Source organism: Amphiura filiformis, chromosome 13 (genome assembly GCF_039555335.1).
Source record: "Amphiura filiformis chromosome 13, Afil_fr2py, whole genome shotgun sequence".
NCBI classification, from domain to species: Eukaryota; Metazoa; Echinodermata; class Ophiuroidea; order Amphilepidida; family Amphiuridae; genus Amphiura; species Amphiura filiformis.
In genome coordinates this window covers 43,342,592-43,362,229 of record NC_092640.1, presented here as the reverse complement: position 1 = coordinate 43,362,229, position 19,638 = coordinate 43,342,592, and the positions used below count along the sequence as shown (strand labels likewise).

At 35.1% G+C, this 19,638-nt stretch overlaps 1 protein-coding gene across 2 annotated transcripts in view; it reads right to left on the bottom strand.

Annotated features, from left to right (window-relative positions):
• Window positions 1-3,165: 3,165 nt before the first annotated feature.
• The window catches only part of LOC140168394 (telokin-like), a 29,568-nt gene continuing 13,095 nt past the window's right edge, over window positions 3,166-19,638 (bottom strand). Inside the window, exons 2-3 of one of the 2 annotated variants that reach the window (XM_072191775.1) lie at window positions 18,889-18,986; window positions 3,166-6,306 (exon numbers count right to left, since the gene is read on the bottom strand). In XM_072191775.1, coding sequence (XP_072047876.1) covers window positions 18,902-18,986 — 85 coding nt within the window. In that variant the 3' untranslated portion in view covers window positions 3,166-6,306; window positions 18,889-18,901. Of the gene's footprint in view, window positions 6,307-10,763; window positions 10,985-18,888; window positions 18,987-19,638 lie in introns of those variants that run through there. The other variant, XM_072191776.1, reaches the window with a different exon arrangement.

Genomic DNA, 19,638 nt, shown 5'->3' with positions numbered 1-19,638 from the left:
TCATTTTTACTGGCTTGTTAAAGTCCAATATCTACAACAGATAAAATAAGAAATAATATTGAAGCCAGATGATATTATATGGTGGATTGGATCCCAGTATACAGTAAGTCACAAAATTAAGGTACCAGTTATGTTCACCTCCTGTATATCCTAAACAAAGACAGATATGTCATAATTGGAACCAGCAGCCAATATAGCTGCATCTTTTAGCTCAAATTTAAGACCTCATTTGTTAAAATTGTTCAAGAAATAAAGACACGGCAATCCCAAAACCCAAGGAAGATACCAATTTAAAAGTTGCAGTTTGCTGCATTGCATACCCTATTGATTTGTACATGAAGCGTTTGTGAACAAGAGACCTAGTGCTGCGCTTCCATTGATTAGCACGTTAAAACTAGCGTCGGGCTTTCATTGATTAGAACTCAAAAGTGCAACTTTTGATTTTGTTTCTTCATTAGGTTTTAGATCACCGTTTCTTTAATTCTCAACCAATTTCAACAAATAAGGTCTTAAATCAGAGCTAAAGAGTACGGGTATTGACTGCTTGTTTTAATTTGGAAATATTTGTATTTAGGATATACAGGGGTGAACATAACTGGTACCTTAATTATTTGGCTTACTGTAGTTATATTCATGAATAATTAATATCAAGCTGAACTTCAGAAATATGAGGGAGAGATAAAGTTTTGAATTACGTACCTTTGTTCAGCTGGTTTGTGTGCATCTCCGCTGCATTTGTAGTCAAAAACAAACCCCAGGGTGTTCACCCATTATTATAACCAATGCAAAAATCTATTTTTTGATGATTTTTTGATAGTGCCTGTAAAGCAATATTGTATGATCTTATTATATGAAATTGGTTAACTTTTTTCAAACCTGATTTTTTTACTTATTTGTAATGTATAATATTTATAAGCTACACATTTCCCAACTTACACCTAAATGGAATTGGCCAAATTTGTTGTTTTTGTAGGTTTTGTAGCAATTTTGACAAAAAGTTGTTCAGTCCCCCATAGAAATCAATCTTATAAGGCCAAAATAGTCAAGTTTTCTTTCACTTTACCTCGTTATTAAACCTTTCTTGCTGATTCTTACTAATATTATGTCAGCATTTTGGATCAAGAATAACAAAATTAAAATTTGACAGAAATCAACATTATGGCCTTAAGTATAACTTTTTATACTTATTAATAGCTTGGGTTTAAAATTTTGATTGTGTTTGTTTATTGAATTTCATTTTGTTGTTCAATGTTTGTAAAAATTTTTATTTATGCTTGTCTTTTTTTTTGTTTTTTTATGTATGTGTGGTTACATTTTAGTTTAATTTATTTCTGGTTTTTGTGTGTGTTTGATTTGGCATTGTTTCTTTGTTTTAAACGTAAAGGCCCATTCAGTGATTTGCTTATCCGGACGATCGTAAAAATCATCAAAATTCAGATTTTGGTACCTTTGTCATTGTCATAAATATGTAAACATAGCCTGCTAGTGGTTCAGCCAAAAGCTGTATATAAAAGAAAAAAATAAGGAATTTACATGAATCTGTAATTTAGATACTGACAGTATCTAAATTAGCTACATGTATTTGAATGGGGCTTAACTTTGTTAATACTGCTGTTTTCTTCGTTGTTTTTTACCAAATTTTTCATTTAAAAAATACCAAATGACAATTTTAATGACTTATCCTCCTCCTACATTTTAAGTAAAAAATTTATAAACAATTTTATTTTTTACACATTTGCTGGGATCACTGAATGGGTCTTTAATTAAAGTTCTTTTAAGGGATAAATCTTTAATAGATGAAGGTATTGTACAGTGCCACTCTATAAAATTTAAAGATTAAAAATTAATTTTAAACAATTGTGATTTGTGACCGATCATTTTAATTTTAATCCAAAGATTTAAGGGATTGGATAGCAAACGCTTGCACAGTATTTTTTGTGGCATATGAGCCACATCAGACACATCAAATTGCATTCTGAAAAAAATATAAGGAATGTCCTGATTAAAACAGGCCTCAAAGTAAAGACTTGGTGGTTTATTAAAGCATTTAAAAATTATTTGATATCATGGACATTCCTCATGTTCAGAATGAAATTTGATGTGTATGATGTGATCTCAGGTCCCACAAAAATACTGTGCAAAAGTTGCTATCCTATCCTATCCCATAAAGTTCAAATCCTATCAATCAAAATTTAAATTCAAATGGTAAAGACTCAAAATTAAAATCTAAGAGATTGAAAAAAAAAACCCTTTTAAATTAAAATTGAATTCTACAAACTGATTGGTCCTTTAAAGGTGCCAAAAAACATGGGTAGATGGTCTTGAAAAGTAGGGTAAAAAAAAAAAATTCAATTTAACCTGCACGTCCATCCAAGTCATGCTCTTTAGTCAAGGTTGGCAATGTTGCCTTTACAAGAGGATATTCTGCTGATGACGACAGATACAGAACCCTAAAATCACTGAAAGCTTGAAAAATCTGATTTTTGTGTTATACTTTGAAAATAATTTTTTAAAAAGTCACAAATTTCAGTCAAAGTCAATTTACTTTGGCCAGAAAATTTGTTTATAATTCTAGCTAAAAAAAAAAAAAAAAAAGAGTCCAAAAAATGCAAAAAGTTGGTCAGGCCTGTAGAAAAGTGTTTTCTTTTCATCTGTTAAGCATATATTCGCCATCATAGTGTGACGTCAAAATCGAACGATACTAGGTCAACTGGTTCATGCTATCCGTGTTTGGAACCACGATCAAAATAATCACAACACAAAGTCAATAGGTTGCTAACAGTTGTGCAATCCAAGCGTAAACCAGTAACTAATTGCATGACATTATAGAGTGTATGCAATAAACCAACCGGAACGGTATAACAATTGAGATGGCAGCCATGTTGGAGGACAGTTCTAAAATAGCTTAAGATGACAGAGGACAGGTCTCTGATCGATTCCACATCCATTCATACCTATCACCTGTTTTAATGTATTATCATGCGATTTGCCCCGTGGCACCTTATGGAGGACAGAATTTTATTTAAATGAGGATGACTCTGTCATGAGTGACGTCGTATTGCATACCCTCTATTCATTATGATGGCGAAAATCATAATTTATTCTAATCTTTGTAAAATGGTACCAAAAAACTGAGATGGAATAAATCACACAAACACAAATATATACTGCAAATCAGTACAAGGCCTTTTAATGGGTCAATAATAGAAACTTTGATCCCACTCCAAAAAATAACATGAAAACTCTTGTTTTTTGATTTGTATTTATAATAAGAGATAGTCACAATATAGATAGATGTATAACCTGTTCAAATATCACACTTGTGGTTTGATTTCAAAACATTTTGATGTTTATTTATACATCAAAAATGATGAAAACCAAAAAAACATCCCAGCCAGATTTTAATTAACAGGGGCAATTTAATACCGATCCTTGTAATACCCTGCGTTATGTATTATACATCATCATCTGCCATTAATACACACCTTTTATGTGTAGTAGTCAAAAAAAAATTGTCAAACATCTTAAGTTCATAAATAATCATAACTAGATTAAATATTATTATTATTATTATTATTAAATAAGTTAGGTTTTGATATTGCTATAGACAAAACAACACATTCATTATAAAGATTGCATATGATATTTTTTATGATTGATATCAAAGACGACTGGGCTGTGATGCTACTTGCGTAAACGCTGATGCGAAATGATAAAGTGCGTTGCTGGTGTACTTTATCATAAAGCACCACACACAAGTAGCGACACGCCAGCATGTCTATGATCTCATCGTGTTATTGCAAAAAAAATAATAATAATAAATAAAAAATACAGATTCTCTATCTAAAAAAGTGCATACAGTTTTCCAAGGCAAGTCAAAAAGGCACAAAATGAAAATGAAATACGTCTCACCACTCACTGGTTGTTTCACTCTTTTTAACATGAACAAAAATCAATTTTAAAAAGAAAAAACGCTTAATATTACTTTCATCATGCGAATCCAGCAAAATTCGTCATAATTATTATGCTCAGTTTCATGTACACATTTGTACACTGTGTTACCTAACTCTGTACACTTATTTTGTACAATCCTAATGTCACTACTAAAGTGCCCTTTTATCTATCTTCATCCACCTATCCATCTTAAAGGCACTACACATGTTTTTGGACAAAAATGAAAAATAAAAACAAAATTAGCTGAAACTGAAACACATTCACGGTATATTAAAAAAAAAAGATGAACAACTTTTTTTTTTTTTTTTTTTGATTTATTGATTTTAAGTTGCAAACAAAGTTCTACGGTTTATACAACTACAGTGTAGAAACGTGTCGTTAAGTTGTCCATATATGGTATGAAAAAAAAGGAATACTATAGGTGGGTTATCTACAAATCTAAACTCACAGCACACATAGATCATAGTTTCAGCTTCAGTATGAGAAAGAAAACTTAAAAACTGAAGCTTAAGATTAAGCTGGTTAAGAAGCATAATATATGTCATTATACATACAAAAATCTACTCCCCGTCATACTCGACAATAAACCGTGAGATTATTGTCAAAACTTGGACAAATCAAATAAAGTTTGTTCCTTTGAAAAAATAATAACAAACGAGCACTCAAAATTATGTCTGAAAGAAGAACAAACTTTATTTAAATCCTTGCCATCTTTTGCTACAAGTGTTCAAGAAGAAATAAAATGATTTATGATATCAATTTTACTTTATAAACTCTTATATTGAATCTTGTACTTTGTTCTGCCCCTATCATATCTCTAAGAATTGCATCAATGTCTCCCAGTAGCATATTTACATGCTTTACTACAGTGTGATAGTTACTTCACCTAACCACTTTGATATTTTTCAAAATATTAATTTTTAACTTTTTTTTTCTCTCTTTCTTTGATTATTAATTTATAAAAGGCCTAAATTGGAAAATGTCAACAGATACATGACACAGGAGACTCACACAGGGACATTGACAACAATGTGTACCCAAAGCTTATGGCACCTGTACAATAGGAGAAACCCAACAGACGTCATTTCATTCCAACAGTGGGAATTGCATAAACTGTCTTAAATATCAGAGCCAAGTGATTATGAAAGCGTATCGGTGCACGGTGGTGAGTTTCAAACACCCAAATCATGCAAAAGTTAAAGACAAAAGTCAAGCTGTTGCACTGATATCCTCATCAACTTTTAAGAAGTTTTTGGGATATTATATGGTGGATGTTCCGGGTAAGTTTTTCAACTTGAAATATAGTTTTACATCTACATTATTACCAGGAACAATCAGCTCTTATATCAGATTAGGTTCTCACAACAAAGATGTTTAAAGCTGGTAAAACATGACAACAAAATTTATTGGATCATCACAGCTTAAACGCAGGACAGCAAACTTAAATACACATTGTGGTACGTTGGGACTTATTGACTGCATTACACAACAATTGGGAAAATAATTGAAACTTTGTTTTTTTACAATTCTGTAGGCTTCTGTTTAGGTCTTGAATGATGCAATATATTTTTACATATCTTACAAATCTTTTGAGCGCAAGCAAGCAAGAATTGTAAAAAAATGCCAGCCAAGAGTTATTCTTATTATGTTTTGTTGACTAAAGTGAAAGTCCTATAGTCCCGAAAGCAGTCTTCTGTTGGCACAGTGTCCAATGGATTGACTTCAAATTGAAGCAATGAAGAATGTTGCTGGAAAAGTTGTGTTGTCACTAAAAACAGAGCTTAGATAAAGTCTACAACAGTTCTCATTGCAGGGCCTGTGAAGGACTTCAACCAAGTCTACAACAGTTCTCATTGCAGGGCCTGTGAAGGACTTCAACCTAAATCAAAAATTGAAGTCATAAATGAAGTAGCCGGTTGTATAAAGTCAGACTTGACACAAAGTTGGGTATGACGATGCAGTCTTATGAAGAATTCGGACAATGAATATGAAGAGACACATAAATGGAGATAGAGTCTCATTGTTTGTGCTCCTTCATTTGAATGAGCTCCTTTACATGCTCGGGCATTTCTTCTACAAATACTTTGGCTTCGCTTATTGTTTGGCCTGCAGCGTTCTTTGCTACACATTGAAATGCGCAATCTGTGTCGTCCACGTCTACTTCTGAGATAAGAAGTTTGTATACGCCGTCGTCTTCTTCCTCTGTTGTGTACCTTTTCTCCTCTTCAAAATCGATGTTTTCACCTTCACATTGCCATACGACTTCTTCGGCTCCTTCGATCTTGACCTCAAACATGACACCACTGCCCTCACATGTCTCGCAGTTGCACATCTCCTTAGTGAAAATTGGTGCTGTAAAGGAGAAAACAAAAAACAAGAAGACAGAAAATAAGAAAATTGCTGATACATAACACACTGAACCATCTCCAGGACAAGTTTGTGGCAACTTGTTAACTGCTTAAAAAGAACCGGATCACCAAAGTGGCTCATTTAGCGAATGATCGGGTACGGACATTTCATGACACGATTCAATCGGCCAATCAAAACCCCACATCCATGTGTAGGCAGCATACAAGCTACAATAGCAAAAACATTGACATGGATGAAGTTCTCTGGTAAACAATGTAGTTTTATCTTATCAAGGTAACTAGATATGGTGGTCATATTAGTTCCCTTCGGGGGGGGGGGGGGAGGAGGCAACCTATCCTTATACACAATTATTCGCTGACGTAGTGCACATTAGAATATGACTGTTGCTAGGTCAATTAGACCACGCTTTCTTTGTTACGAACCACTGATCGAAATGATCACAACACAAAGCCTATGACATATCAAAATCTGGGCCCAGGCTAAGAGCGAATTGAAGCAATTTAATTTCAGAAATTTAAGGGGACTCCATTCAAAAGAGTACTTTCACACAAATATATTTATTATAGAGTTTTAATGGTAGACTTGCAAAATTTGTGAAAATTGCACTTTTTTTTATAATTGGGTGAAAAATCCATCAACATTCGTAAGTATATTATTTAGCTTCCAATTTTTAATTATTTTCTATGGAAGACATGACCATAATCTACCACGCAGTTGAGTGTGATTTTCAAATGTGGTTACCCGAATGGGTGACTCCATTTGAAATTTACACCCCCTGTGTGGGAGATTATGGTTGTGTCTTCCATAGGGGGTGTATGGATTTCAAATGGAATTACCCATTGTGATTTTATGTACAGATATCCTTTTGTAATGGGTTATTGGAAAGAGCACTAAATACAGTGCCCCAACCACTAGACCCCCCCTGCCGCAGTCACAGGGAGGGTTGCAATAGAAATAGGAGGTGATTCTATGGACCCCTTTACCAATTGACCTTTTCGGTAAATCCCATAAGCCTTTGTGAGTAGACCTGAGATGTCGTCATTTGATGTCACGCCGATGCACATATCGTTTAGTGAACATCGCTACTGCACGTTTCAAAGCTGTGAAGTGCGCAGTAATGATGTTCGCAATGGCAAATGACGACATCTCAGGTCTACTCGCAAAGGCTTATGGGATTTACCGAAAAGGTCAATTCTCGGCGGGGACTAATAAAAACAACATATGGAAGCACATACTGTAAAAGTGGACATTTTTGTGCTACATTTGTTTTCCTCGCTTTTCCGCGTTCCAAGCTGCTCTCATGAAAATAAATTTATATTTATATATAATATATTCCTTTTTTGTGTATAGGTTAATGTAAGGAAGCTTAGAATCACAAATTTAAAAACAGTTCAAAATTGGCGAAGCACGAACAATTATTGGGGGGGGGGGCTAAAATTTTCTTCAGAAGGTGGGTCATGAATATGTCAGTTTTTTATGACCCCTTATCCGGGGTTAAAATTTTCTACCACTCCACATCAGAATACAGACCCAAACAAATTATTCCCAAAAAGGTCAAGAAATGTGTTATATAGGCCTATTATATATATTTGTTCCCCTAGTATATTTGGAAAGAATATGAGCATAACCACGCAAAAGCAAAAAATTTGATTGCAACCAGTGGTGTACCCTGGGGGAGTGCCACATATTTTTTTCATGGATAAAATGTGGATGGCAAAGAGTAAAGTGTCCTTAAAATGACTAAAAATGGGACAAAAAATTGACAAATGGGGATGAAAATTTGGCTTTTCCCCCACAAAAAACTGACAAATGGGGACGAAAATTTTGTTTTGTCCCCTCATACTAAAAAGCTGGCTACACCACTGATTGCAACTCCAATATTGGCCCGAAATGACACTTTATAACCGCAAGCCCTTGATAATTTTATGACCTCCCTAATTTTGGTGTAAAAATACTAATATATTCATCTCTGCCTTCTGAAGAAAATGACAGTTCTCTTAATTAGTCACATTCAGAATTGGAATTTTGCTTCAAGATCTTCATTGAAAATGAAAATGTTTATGTCTTTTTAAAAAATTTGTAAAAACAATTTTAATGATGTGTTTTCTTGCTTTAAAAGGCAACAAAAAGTGAAAATACATCCTTACAACTCCGGGCAACTTCTCATTATGAGAATGAAATAAACCATATAGAACAGCAATTTGATTGTAGACATGCAGCATGCACAAGGAAAAAGGGTGTGGTCATTTCCAATCAGCACATGCATAACTTCACGTACACCATCCATGCCATCCTCACTGTCTGATGAGTAAGCTAGTACAGGCCACGGCAGATGGTGGACCGATATGGAAACAACCAGAGAAATCAAGAGCATGCTGCCAGCCTCACTACTAGCATTCTCACCATCATCCACACACAACATTTAACCCTCACTATGCTATAACACTCCCATGAACTAAATCTGCCCTATGATATTTCAGTCTTTAACTAGATTAACTTCTCGCTGGCTCGACTAGAGAGGATCAAGTATTCAAGTTGGACCATTGAGTCAGGGATGCGTAAAGATGATGACCCCAAGGGATAAAAAGAGAGCATTTTGGCATCCAGCATTTTTCAAGATGGCTATTTATATCTACTGGGGGATAAAAAATGATTTTATAAATAGTAAGATATTTGGTGATGCTATATTTAGAATACATATCAAAATAAGTTATGAAAGTAGTAATGTTAAACAATTAAAGAACTTTGTGTTATTTGAACTGTTATTTTTCACAAAGCACAATAAATGAAGAAAATTAAAAAAGGTAGCTAAATATTCATGACAACATCATTTGGAATTTACTAAAGTGCTGATGATCAATAAAGCCCCAAAGTACCTAACAATTATTCAATTCATTAAATGATTTAATAAATAGGAATAAAGTGACAATGCTTATAACTTATTACCCAAGAATTTGACCCAATCTTGAGGTGCACTATTTTCAACACACACACAACAATGTTCATTGTTTCATCCTTGCTTGAAACTAAATACCAAATATGGTCATTTGCTGCATCCTCAACTTGGACTTCAATGAAAAGTTGACCTTGATCAATATCTTTTGAAAACAACCAAACATTATCTTAACTTTAATAATAAAAATGCTAGGTTTTATCTTTTGAAAAATAAAATAAGATTATATAGAACTAAAATAATTTAAAAGTTAATTAGTTATTAAAATTTAAAAGTTCATTGTATGGTATTAATTTCAGCAAGTAATTAAGAGTAACAGTTTAAGCTGCCAAGTGCCATATGTTCCTTCTAGACAAGATGAAGTTCAAAGTCAGGGCACCTAGTAAATTTGCATTATATAATATATGAAAGGCCAAAGGTCATGACCTGCGAAGTAGCAGTTAAAGGAGATTACTGGATCCACTAAAATGTCATCTGCACCCTGGTTTAGTTAATTTTGGTATGCATTATTATTCTAAATATTCCACAAAATTACTAAATGCAACAATCAGTCTTTAATTAGCATTTACTATAATGTACAAAAGATATTTTCTACTCCAACCAAGATTTACTTTTTAAGAATTCAGAAAAATAAAGTGAAAATCGTCACTACAATAACTCAATTGTGAACAAAATAACATCAATTTTTATCAAACTAATAATTATCTTAAGCTTAAAACTCAAATCCTTTCAAATATGGACCTACTAATATATTTTTCACTTCAATTTATATTTTACCATCAGCTTCGTTAATGTTTTATATTAATTAGTCCAGCCTGTAATTAACAGAATGTTTTAAGACTGACCGTTAGCATTACCACCCGCTGCTAGTATAGACGCCCCAAGTTTGCCTGTAAATACAAAATAGCCACCCTGGTTGGCCTAAACAGTCAGGTTCGCATTCCAAAAAGTCCCTATTTATCCTTACTATAAATACGCTCCACTTGCATACTACCCTTTACGGTATCGGTGCTCATAATACCCAGTATCATTACCACTTAACACATTCCTATATACTTATTCAAAACGGTACTTAGAAAATATACTTCCAAGCTACTACGAGACAATTTTTCTTTTAAAATAAGCTGATCACATATTTGTGTTACTACTGTCTCTTTGTCTTTAATGGTTGCCATGGTAACATTAAAAGACATTAATACCAAATAATATAAGCTTAATACTTTTGATGATAAATAAGTTACTAAAAAATAACACAAATTTGTACCAACTACCATCAGGTATGAAATAAATTACTTTCATACCCACAACTATTAAAAGGTGAATTCATCTGTGCTAATTATTAATTAACATATTAAATAAATAGGGGAAAATGAACAAATAAAACACCATGCAATCACTTAACATGCCATACATACATTTTAACCTAAAAAATCTAAAAAAATGACATAAAAATGAGCAAAAATGAGAGAAATTATATAGTGCTTACCCGTAGCCATTATGCTAGCTGTGCAGTGGATTTGCAAGCAGAAAATAAAATAAAAAACACAACTATTGAAGAGCTGCTGCCGCAAGTCAGCTGGTAGGCTTCAAGGAGTCGGAATGGCACAATCAAGAAAGAACAGAGTTGTGTATGGCGCTCGCTACGAGGACGACAAGTTAAAAGGAAGCTTCTAGTGCAAGCTACAATGAGATTCCAGTATGACCCCTGGCAAGCAATGTAGGGAATGCTGGCTATGATGCAGGAGCATGAAAAAAAAATCTTGTCTCGTCCAACCGACCAATAGGGAAGCTTAATTGCCTGCCCTGCCCTAGGGATGACGCTTATGATTGGTGGGCTACTTAGGGATGTGGTGGAATTATAATATGCATTGAGTTAGACCAGATCTATGGAGTAGACAGACCGTGCTACAAGTAATACTCGACTCAAAAACTTTCACACTTGTGTAAAAAATGTTCACGCTTATTAGTTCACATTTTCATGGCAATTAAATTCATCTCGGATTCCAGGCAATGACTTGCATACTAAAAAAAATATTTACACTTTGCAAATTTTGTGTATGATAGTAAATAGGATTAAAAAGTGAAAATTGATTGATTACAAAATTATATGTGCACTTTTCCCCCCATCCCCATCTCCATGGTTGCAACATCTTCTGGGTGTAAGGGGCTGGCTTTTCCAATTAAAATCCACATACCCCTTATGGAAGACATAACCTTAATCTTCCACACAGGGAGGGTGAATTTCAAGTAGGGTTACCTAAATTGGTGATTCCATTTGAAATCTATACCCCATGTGTGGGAGATTAAGGTCATGTTTTCCACATGAGGTGTATGGATTGTGACTGGAATAGCCCACGGCATATCATAGTAAGGTATGGAGTACTCCTCCCTTAATACAATATCACACAGTTACATCTCTGTGGGCTAGGGGATATGTTTTCTTGTTTCATCTCGATGGGAAGAGATGGGAACAAGATTTCAAAATGATGGACAGAATCATCTGGTCAATGTGATTTTAAAGAAATGGTCAGTTAGTATAGCTAGATTCTATTTTTTGATAAAGCTGAATTAAGTTACCTGATGGACAGAATCATCTGGTCAATGTGATTTTAAAGTAAATGGTCAGTTGGTATAGCTAGATTCTATTTTTTGATAAAGCTGAATTTAGTTACCTGATGGACGGAATCATCTGGTCAATGTGATTTTAAAGCAAATGGTTGGTTGATATAGCTAGATTCTATTTGTTGATAAAGCTGAATTAACAATTCAATTGAGTTAACAATTTGGATGGAAAAAAGTTTGCCATGATTGACCTCCTGTCAGGAAGAGATTAATAAACTTCTTGGAGAACTTTGTTAGGTTTAAAAACATTTTCTTTTATGCTTTCAATTATGTTCATAAATGTGTCACTCTCTGCTTCATGGGGGCCAAAGGCAACAAATTTGAAATTGAGATGAAGGAAAAAATGTGGAGTTAAAAAACAGTAAAATACATAAGAAAATACACATCACAAAACCTCATAACTTTAGGACCAAGTATGCTGAACCTTTTGCCTAATATTTCTATAAGGCAATACTTATGGTAACTCAATTGTCAAAAATGCATCTTTTGGCCCCCATGGAGCAGATTGTGTCAGAAAGAAAAATCAAAATCAAAATCATTACAGATTTTGTGAACCTATGTATCAGTAAAACTGACAGTTTGATTAAATTCCAAGATCCTACAGGATTTAGTTGAAAATCTCAGCTTTTGTCATAAATACAGCACCCTAGGCTTTGTTTTTCATAGGATATTTTGTAAAAGTGGGAATTTTTAGAGAAATTGAGAACCTCTTCTTTAAGGGGGTACTACACCCCTGCCTAATTTTGTGCCTATTTTTGCATTTTTCTCAAAAATTATAGTGCATTAGTGACAAGTAAGATATGTATATTATAGGGGCAAGGACTACAACTTCTGCACTGGAAATTTTATTTCAACACAGACAACAGTTGCGGAGTTACAGTCAAAAATGAGAGAAACCCAATATTTGATCAATAAATCAATAACTACTTGCCTTGAGTTGCTGAATTTTCAGTGCAGCCGTTGTAGTCCTTGCCCCTATAATATACATATCTTACTTGTATCAAATGCGCTATAATTTTTGAGAAAAATGCAAAAATAGGCACCAAATTGAGCAGGGGTGTAGTATCCTAAAACTTACCAAACACTAATCTCTTAAGCCTAACCCTAACTTTTACCTTAAGCCTAACCCTAATCTAATCATAACCCTAATCTCTTAAGCCTAACCCTAACCCTAACCCGAATCCAATCCCAACCCTAAAGCCTAACCCTAATCTCCTAAGCCTAACCCTAACCCTTGCCTTAAGCCTAACCCTAATCAATCTTTACCCTAAAATTTATCAAACCCTAATCTCTTAAGCCTAACTTTAAACTCTTGCTTTAAGCCTAAGCCTAATCCAATCCAAACCCTAAAGTCTAACCCTAATCTCTTAAGCCTAACCCTAACACTTGCCTTAAGCCAAACCTAATCTGATCATAACCCTAAAATTTACCAAACCCTAATCACTTAAGCTTAGCCCTAACTCTTACCTTAAGCCTAACCCTAATCTAATCCTAACACTAATCGCTTAAGCCTAACCTTAACCCTTGCCCTAATCACTTAAGCCTAACCCTAACTCTTACCTTAAGCCTAACCCTAATCTAATCCTAACACTAATCGCTTAAGCCTAACCTTAACCCTTGCCTTAAGCCTAAGCCTAATCCAATCCAAACCCTAAAGCCTAACCCTAATCTCTTAAGCCTAACCTTAACCCTTGCCTTAAGCCTAACCTAATCTGATCATAACCCTAAAATTTACCAAACCCTAATCACTTAAGCTTAGCCCTAACTCTTACCTTAAGCCTAACCCTAATCTAATCCTAACACTAATCTCTTAAGCCTAAGCCTAACCCTTGCCTTAAGCCTAACCCTAATCCAATCCCAACACTAAAGCCTAACCCCAATCTCTTAAGCCCAATCCCAACCCTTGCCTTAAGCTTAACTCTAATCCAATCCCAACCCTAACCCTAATCTCTTAAGCCTAACCTTAACCCTTGCCTTAAGCCTAACCTAATCTGATCATAACCCTAAAATTTACCAAACCCTAATCACTTAAGCCTAGCCCCAACTCTTGCCTTAAGCCTAACCCTCTTCTAATCCTAACACTAATCGCTTAAGCCTAACCTTAACCCTTGCCTTAAGCCTAACCCTAATCCAATCCCAACTCTAAAGCCTAACCCCAATCTCTTAAGCCCAATCCCAACCCTTGCCTTAGGCTTAACTCTAATCCAATCCCAACCTTAACCCTAATCTCTTAAGCCTAACACCTAACCTAATCTGATCATAACCCTAAAATTTACCAAACCCTAATCACTTAAGCCTAACCCGAACTCTTACATTAAGCCAAACCCTAATCTAATCCTAACCCTAATCTCTTAAGCCTAACCTTAACCCTTGCCTTAAGCCTAACCTAATCTGATCATAACCCTAAAATTTACCAAACCCTAATCACTTAAGCCTAGCCCTAACTCTTACCTTAAGCCTAACCCTAATCTAATCCTAACACTAATCTCGTAAGCCTAAGCCTAACCCTTGCCTTAAGCCTAACCCTAATCCAATCCTTACCCTAAAACAATAATCCAATTCCAACCCTAAAGCCTAACCCTAATATCTTAAGCCTAACCCTAACCCTTGCCTTAAGCCTAACCCTAATCCAATCCTTACCCTAAAATTTACCAAACCCTAATCTCTTAAGGAGGGGGGCGTGGCCTAGCGGTTAAGGCGTCAGACTGTGAATCCAAGGGTCAAGGGTTCGAATGCCGGGTCCACCTAAGCTCATTGTGGCCTTGAGCAAGGCACTTCACTCTACTTGCTTAGTGCTTCGGAGGGCACTTTAAGCTGTTGGTCCCGTGTATATGCATATTTTCTCACATTAATGTAGTGTGCACGTTAAAGAACGTCACAGGCTATTCGAAAAGAGCAGGGGATCATCCCGGTACTGTTGACTGTACTTCAAATATACACTCATCTACTCTAGGTTCCAGAGTAAAAATAAGTACAGCTTGTCTGTATGCAGTGCGATAATACTCATAAGGAAGAAGAAGAAGAAGCCTAACCCTAAATATTGCCTTTTTTCTACAGGTAAATTAGATTCAATTCTCTTGTTTTTGTTTGATAAATCTCACTTTGTACACTGCAAAAACGTTGTGTTGAGATTCAATAGTCAAGTTAGCTCAATCGATAAGGCTTTCAAGTATGGTGTGAGAGGTTGTGGGTTCAAATCCTGGAGGTGGTTAATATGCTCTCATGTAAAAATTGAGCTTAAATTCCCCTGGACAAGGAACTTACTGCTAATTGTCTGATCCTGGCTAATTCTGGAATGTCTAGGATTAGCGCTTCTTGTTTAATGGTATGTGGAGAGATATGGGGCCATAGTGGTCAGCGAAAACCTGTAAAGTGTGCTGAGGCTTGTGGATCAAAGTCTAGGCATTGTGCCTGTGTGTAGCGCACTATAAATTACTGCCTTTTTAAACATCTTTCTTGTAACAGTTTCTAAACATGTTTAAAACCTAAACAACAATCTGTACACCACTTAAACACTGATGTCCAATACCTGACATCACATGGTGAATTCCTAAACACAAACCATCAAAACTCTAAACATGTCTAGTTTTAAACATGTTACAAATTGATTACAAGAAAACTGTTTTATACATGTTTTTGAGAGTGTAGGACTCGCCACCGCCAAGCTACCAAATATGCGGTTACAAAAACTTTTATTTAGGACTGACACATAAATTGGAAGGCTATCAAATGAAGCTATTTTAAGCCTGTGATAATAGCATGCAAAGCATATAATCCAAGCAAGGAAAAGGCACATCTCTCCGATTGTATACATTATCAGCATGAAACCTTGCACTATCAGAAGCATCACTCTATGGTAACACAAATAAAAATTCCTTTAACAAGGAATGGGGGCACCCAATGGGAGCTTTGATGTGATGTGCTGAAATGTAACCGTTTGGATAAAATTTTCTTCTTTAAAACAATTATAAGCTTAAAAAGTTACCTTTTCAGAGTCTGAATGGAGCAAAGACGTAGCTAATTGTAACATTAGCATAGTAATCAAAGAAAGATTAGGAAATGTAAAGCATATCTATTGCAGTGGGAGAGGTGTAAAATCGTACTGCATGGGATGTAAGAGGATTGGCTTCAATTTAAAAAGGAATAAAGCTCAGGTTACCATTTTGGTTACTGTACCATGTTTTGTTTTGTTTTGTTTTGTTTTTGCTTTTTTGGGGGGGGGGAGGTTGTTGAAGTTAATGAGCTTAAAATGACTGGAGAAGCTCATTAACATAACATTTTTGCCAATATTTTGCTAAAAATCCATGCATAAATGTTCAGGGTACTTTTATTTTGCATACTTTTGCCTTGAAACTTAGTCAAAGTGTTTCTAATATGTTCTAATGTATTGTGAAGCCACCCCCAAATTTGCATATTTGCATAATTAATTAGCATTTATGCAAATTAGCTCCTTTATTAGTAAATAAACGCCCCTCTTTCTAAAAATTGCACACCTGCGTGTTTATTACAGACAATACAATAAGTCGTATGAGATGTTTTAACAATTAAATAACAGTGACAAGCAGCCATTTTTAATAACACTGAATAATCCAATTATTAATTAGAATGAAAGAAATATTTGCCCTGGAAAATGTAGAAGAAACGATACGGGAAAAGTGAGGTATGATTTTGAAGCCAATAAGAACATCGCTCTTTCATTAGCATGATTAATAGTATTGGCATGAACCATGTGGTGCACGTACAATGGGACACTTACAGCTGTTGTTATTGTTTTTGTTGTTATGCATCTGTTCATTAATGTTGCATCATAATACAGTCTGTCTCATTTCAAGCAACGGCAGGTTTGAATCACATGACCTAACCTAATCCTGTTCTGCGTATAGGACACACATGCGTAGAAAGGCGGTTTGTCCGCATGCTGGTGACGCAACAGCTAAAACGCACCGACGGCGCTCTCAACTTGAGAAACAGTCTAGTTGTAGTTCATGTGTAACTTTTATGGTGCCAACTAGCATACTACAAAAACGTGTGAGTCGTGCAAGCTTAATATAATACAGAATAAGTTGGCTAAGAATCAAGCAATGAGGAGGATGCCAGGTTAAGGTGAGGAGACAAGCAGGCAGGAGGGATGCAAAGAACGAGATGGAGAGAGGCTCATTTATGAGCTGGCAATTCTTTGCTAGTATAGCCAACACTTTCCAACCACACGTAGCACGACAAAACTGTTGAAGGAATCCCTGCGTCTCGCTACACTACATGGTTGTTTACGCTGTATACATTCATGTTCCAGAACATGCTAAACTGAGAAATAGATTCTGTAATGTCATGATTTTTGGGCTATTCCAGTTGAAATCCACACACCCCATACTGAAGACATGACCTTAATTTCCAACACAGGGGTTGTAGTTTTCAAATGGATTTACCCATTCTAGTAACCCCATTTGAAATTCATACTCCCTGTGTGGAAGATTAAGGTCATGTCTTCCATAGGGGGTGTATGGATTACAACCGGAATAGCCCATTTTGTCAGACTGTTAAAGTGTAAGATAAATTAACAGATTTTCTGGCATAATCTTAGCAGGATGGGACTATATATTCCAGAAGATGTTTAATGTTTATCCCTCCCATTTCAGAAAAGCTGGTCACACACTGGTCTCTGGTTCAAATCCTACTGGCCTAGCTATCTATCTTCAAGGTTCGAGGATGCAGATCAGAGTAGAAAAATTAAGTGGTCCACCTGTCAAACACAATTTTCCTGTTTTAGCTGGCATTGATAAGTTCTGTTTTTAAATGACTTTGCTTCTTAACGCACTCAAATTAAAAAAAAATAATTTCATTGGTCCTCTGTCAACATTGGGCAATTTGAAGTTCATACAAAGGGCAAATTTTGAAATTGCTCAAATATTGTGACAGACCTCACACACACATCCCATTGGTCATTTGGATTCAGAAAAAAATGCAATAATTTATCGTGCGCTGCACACAGGTACAACGCTAGATGTTGATCCACAGCCTCAGCACACTCTACAGGTTTTCGCTGACCTCTACAGCCCCGTTATTATTCCATAAACCATTTCTCAGAGACTTTGCAGCTAAGAGCGCACACCCTAGACATTCTACAATTAATGACCTTTGCAGCCATAATAACTGTCTTCAGTAGATAGTAATAATAAATTACGTAACTGCTGTCTTCAATAGATAGTAATAATAAAAATTATAATTTCTGTCTTCAGTAGATAACAATAATAAATAACATAATTACTGTCTGCAGCTGATAAAACTTGTCAGTCAGTAGATATACTTAATTACATAACTATTGTCTTCAGTAGATAGAGATAATTGATTACATAATTATTGTCTTCAAGTAGATAGCAATAATATAATTGCATAATTACTCTCCTCAGTAGACAGCATTAATAAATTCCATAATTGCCCTCTCCAGTAGATAGCAATAATAAATTACACAGATAGGTCTATTGTCTTCAATAGATAATAATAATATATTACATAAATACTGTCTTCAGTAGATAGTAAAAATTAATTTCATAATTGCTGTCTCCAGTACATGCATAGTTTTTGCCGACCTCTACAGCCCCATTATTATTCCATAAACCATTTCGCAGAGACTTTGCAGCTTAAGAGTACACACCCTAGACATTCTACAATTAATGACCTTTGCAGCCAGGATCAGCTCCCCGACAAAGCGAACCTTCAACATTGGGAACCACATTTCATAGTCGACATAGCGAACATTTGACATAAGCAACCTTTAACATAGGGGGCTAACGGTAACCTTTATTATATTACAGGCATGAGAATGATCATCCATGAAAAAACATCAAGTGTTTGAAAAAAGCCTGAAAAATTGCATGACATTGGGCTAAAAGGCCAAAAACAGGCTGCAATTAAAAGAAAGTGCAGAAATTTGGACCAAAAAACCACCTGAATTCAGGTTTAAACCAGAAAATTCTCATGGCTGATAATATTACCTTTTTTCATTTCTTAGCAGACCCAGATGGCTTGTGGTTGCCTCATGGATGTTACTGTTGATAGTATGGACATGTTGTCATCGGGTACACATAGTAACCTACAAAAAAAAAAAGAACATGAGTATACATGACTACTATGAACATCTGTTAGATACATGGTAGGTATGTACATTAGAGATGAAATCCAAACTCGACTGTCGGTTGACCAGTGGTTGAACCGCTTTCCATTCTTTAGAACAGAAACCGGCTCCAACCGGACGGACTCGCCCAGAACCAACCAGCTGTCAACCGACAGTTAAGTTTAGATTTCATCCCTTAAAGTTTTATTCTCTGGGGCCTGTAGGTAGTTCAATAATGAACATGTAAGAAACATTTAACAAAAGTTTATTTTCAAATACATTTGTATTACTTTAATTTAACCATAAGGCATCAAGTAATATTTTAGGGTATAAACAATAAGACTTTCTTTTATTTTTATTATTCTCAATCGTGTGATAGAGGAACATGGAAGCCAGTGCACACTAAAATTATTTTATTTTAATGACAATATCCCAGCAAACACAAAAACGTTTTAAAAACGTTTTAAATAAGTTATATTTTGGCTTTTGGTTTATGTAAAAACGTTTTAATAACATTAAAATGTCGGGTTATATAAAGGTCATGATAACGTTTTAAAACGTTTTGTATGAAACTACACTACAACAATATTTTTAAATGTTTTCAAAAATGTTATTGTAAACTATTTTTGCA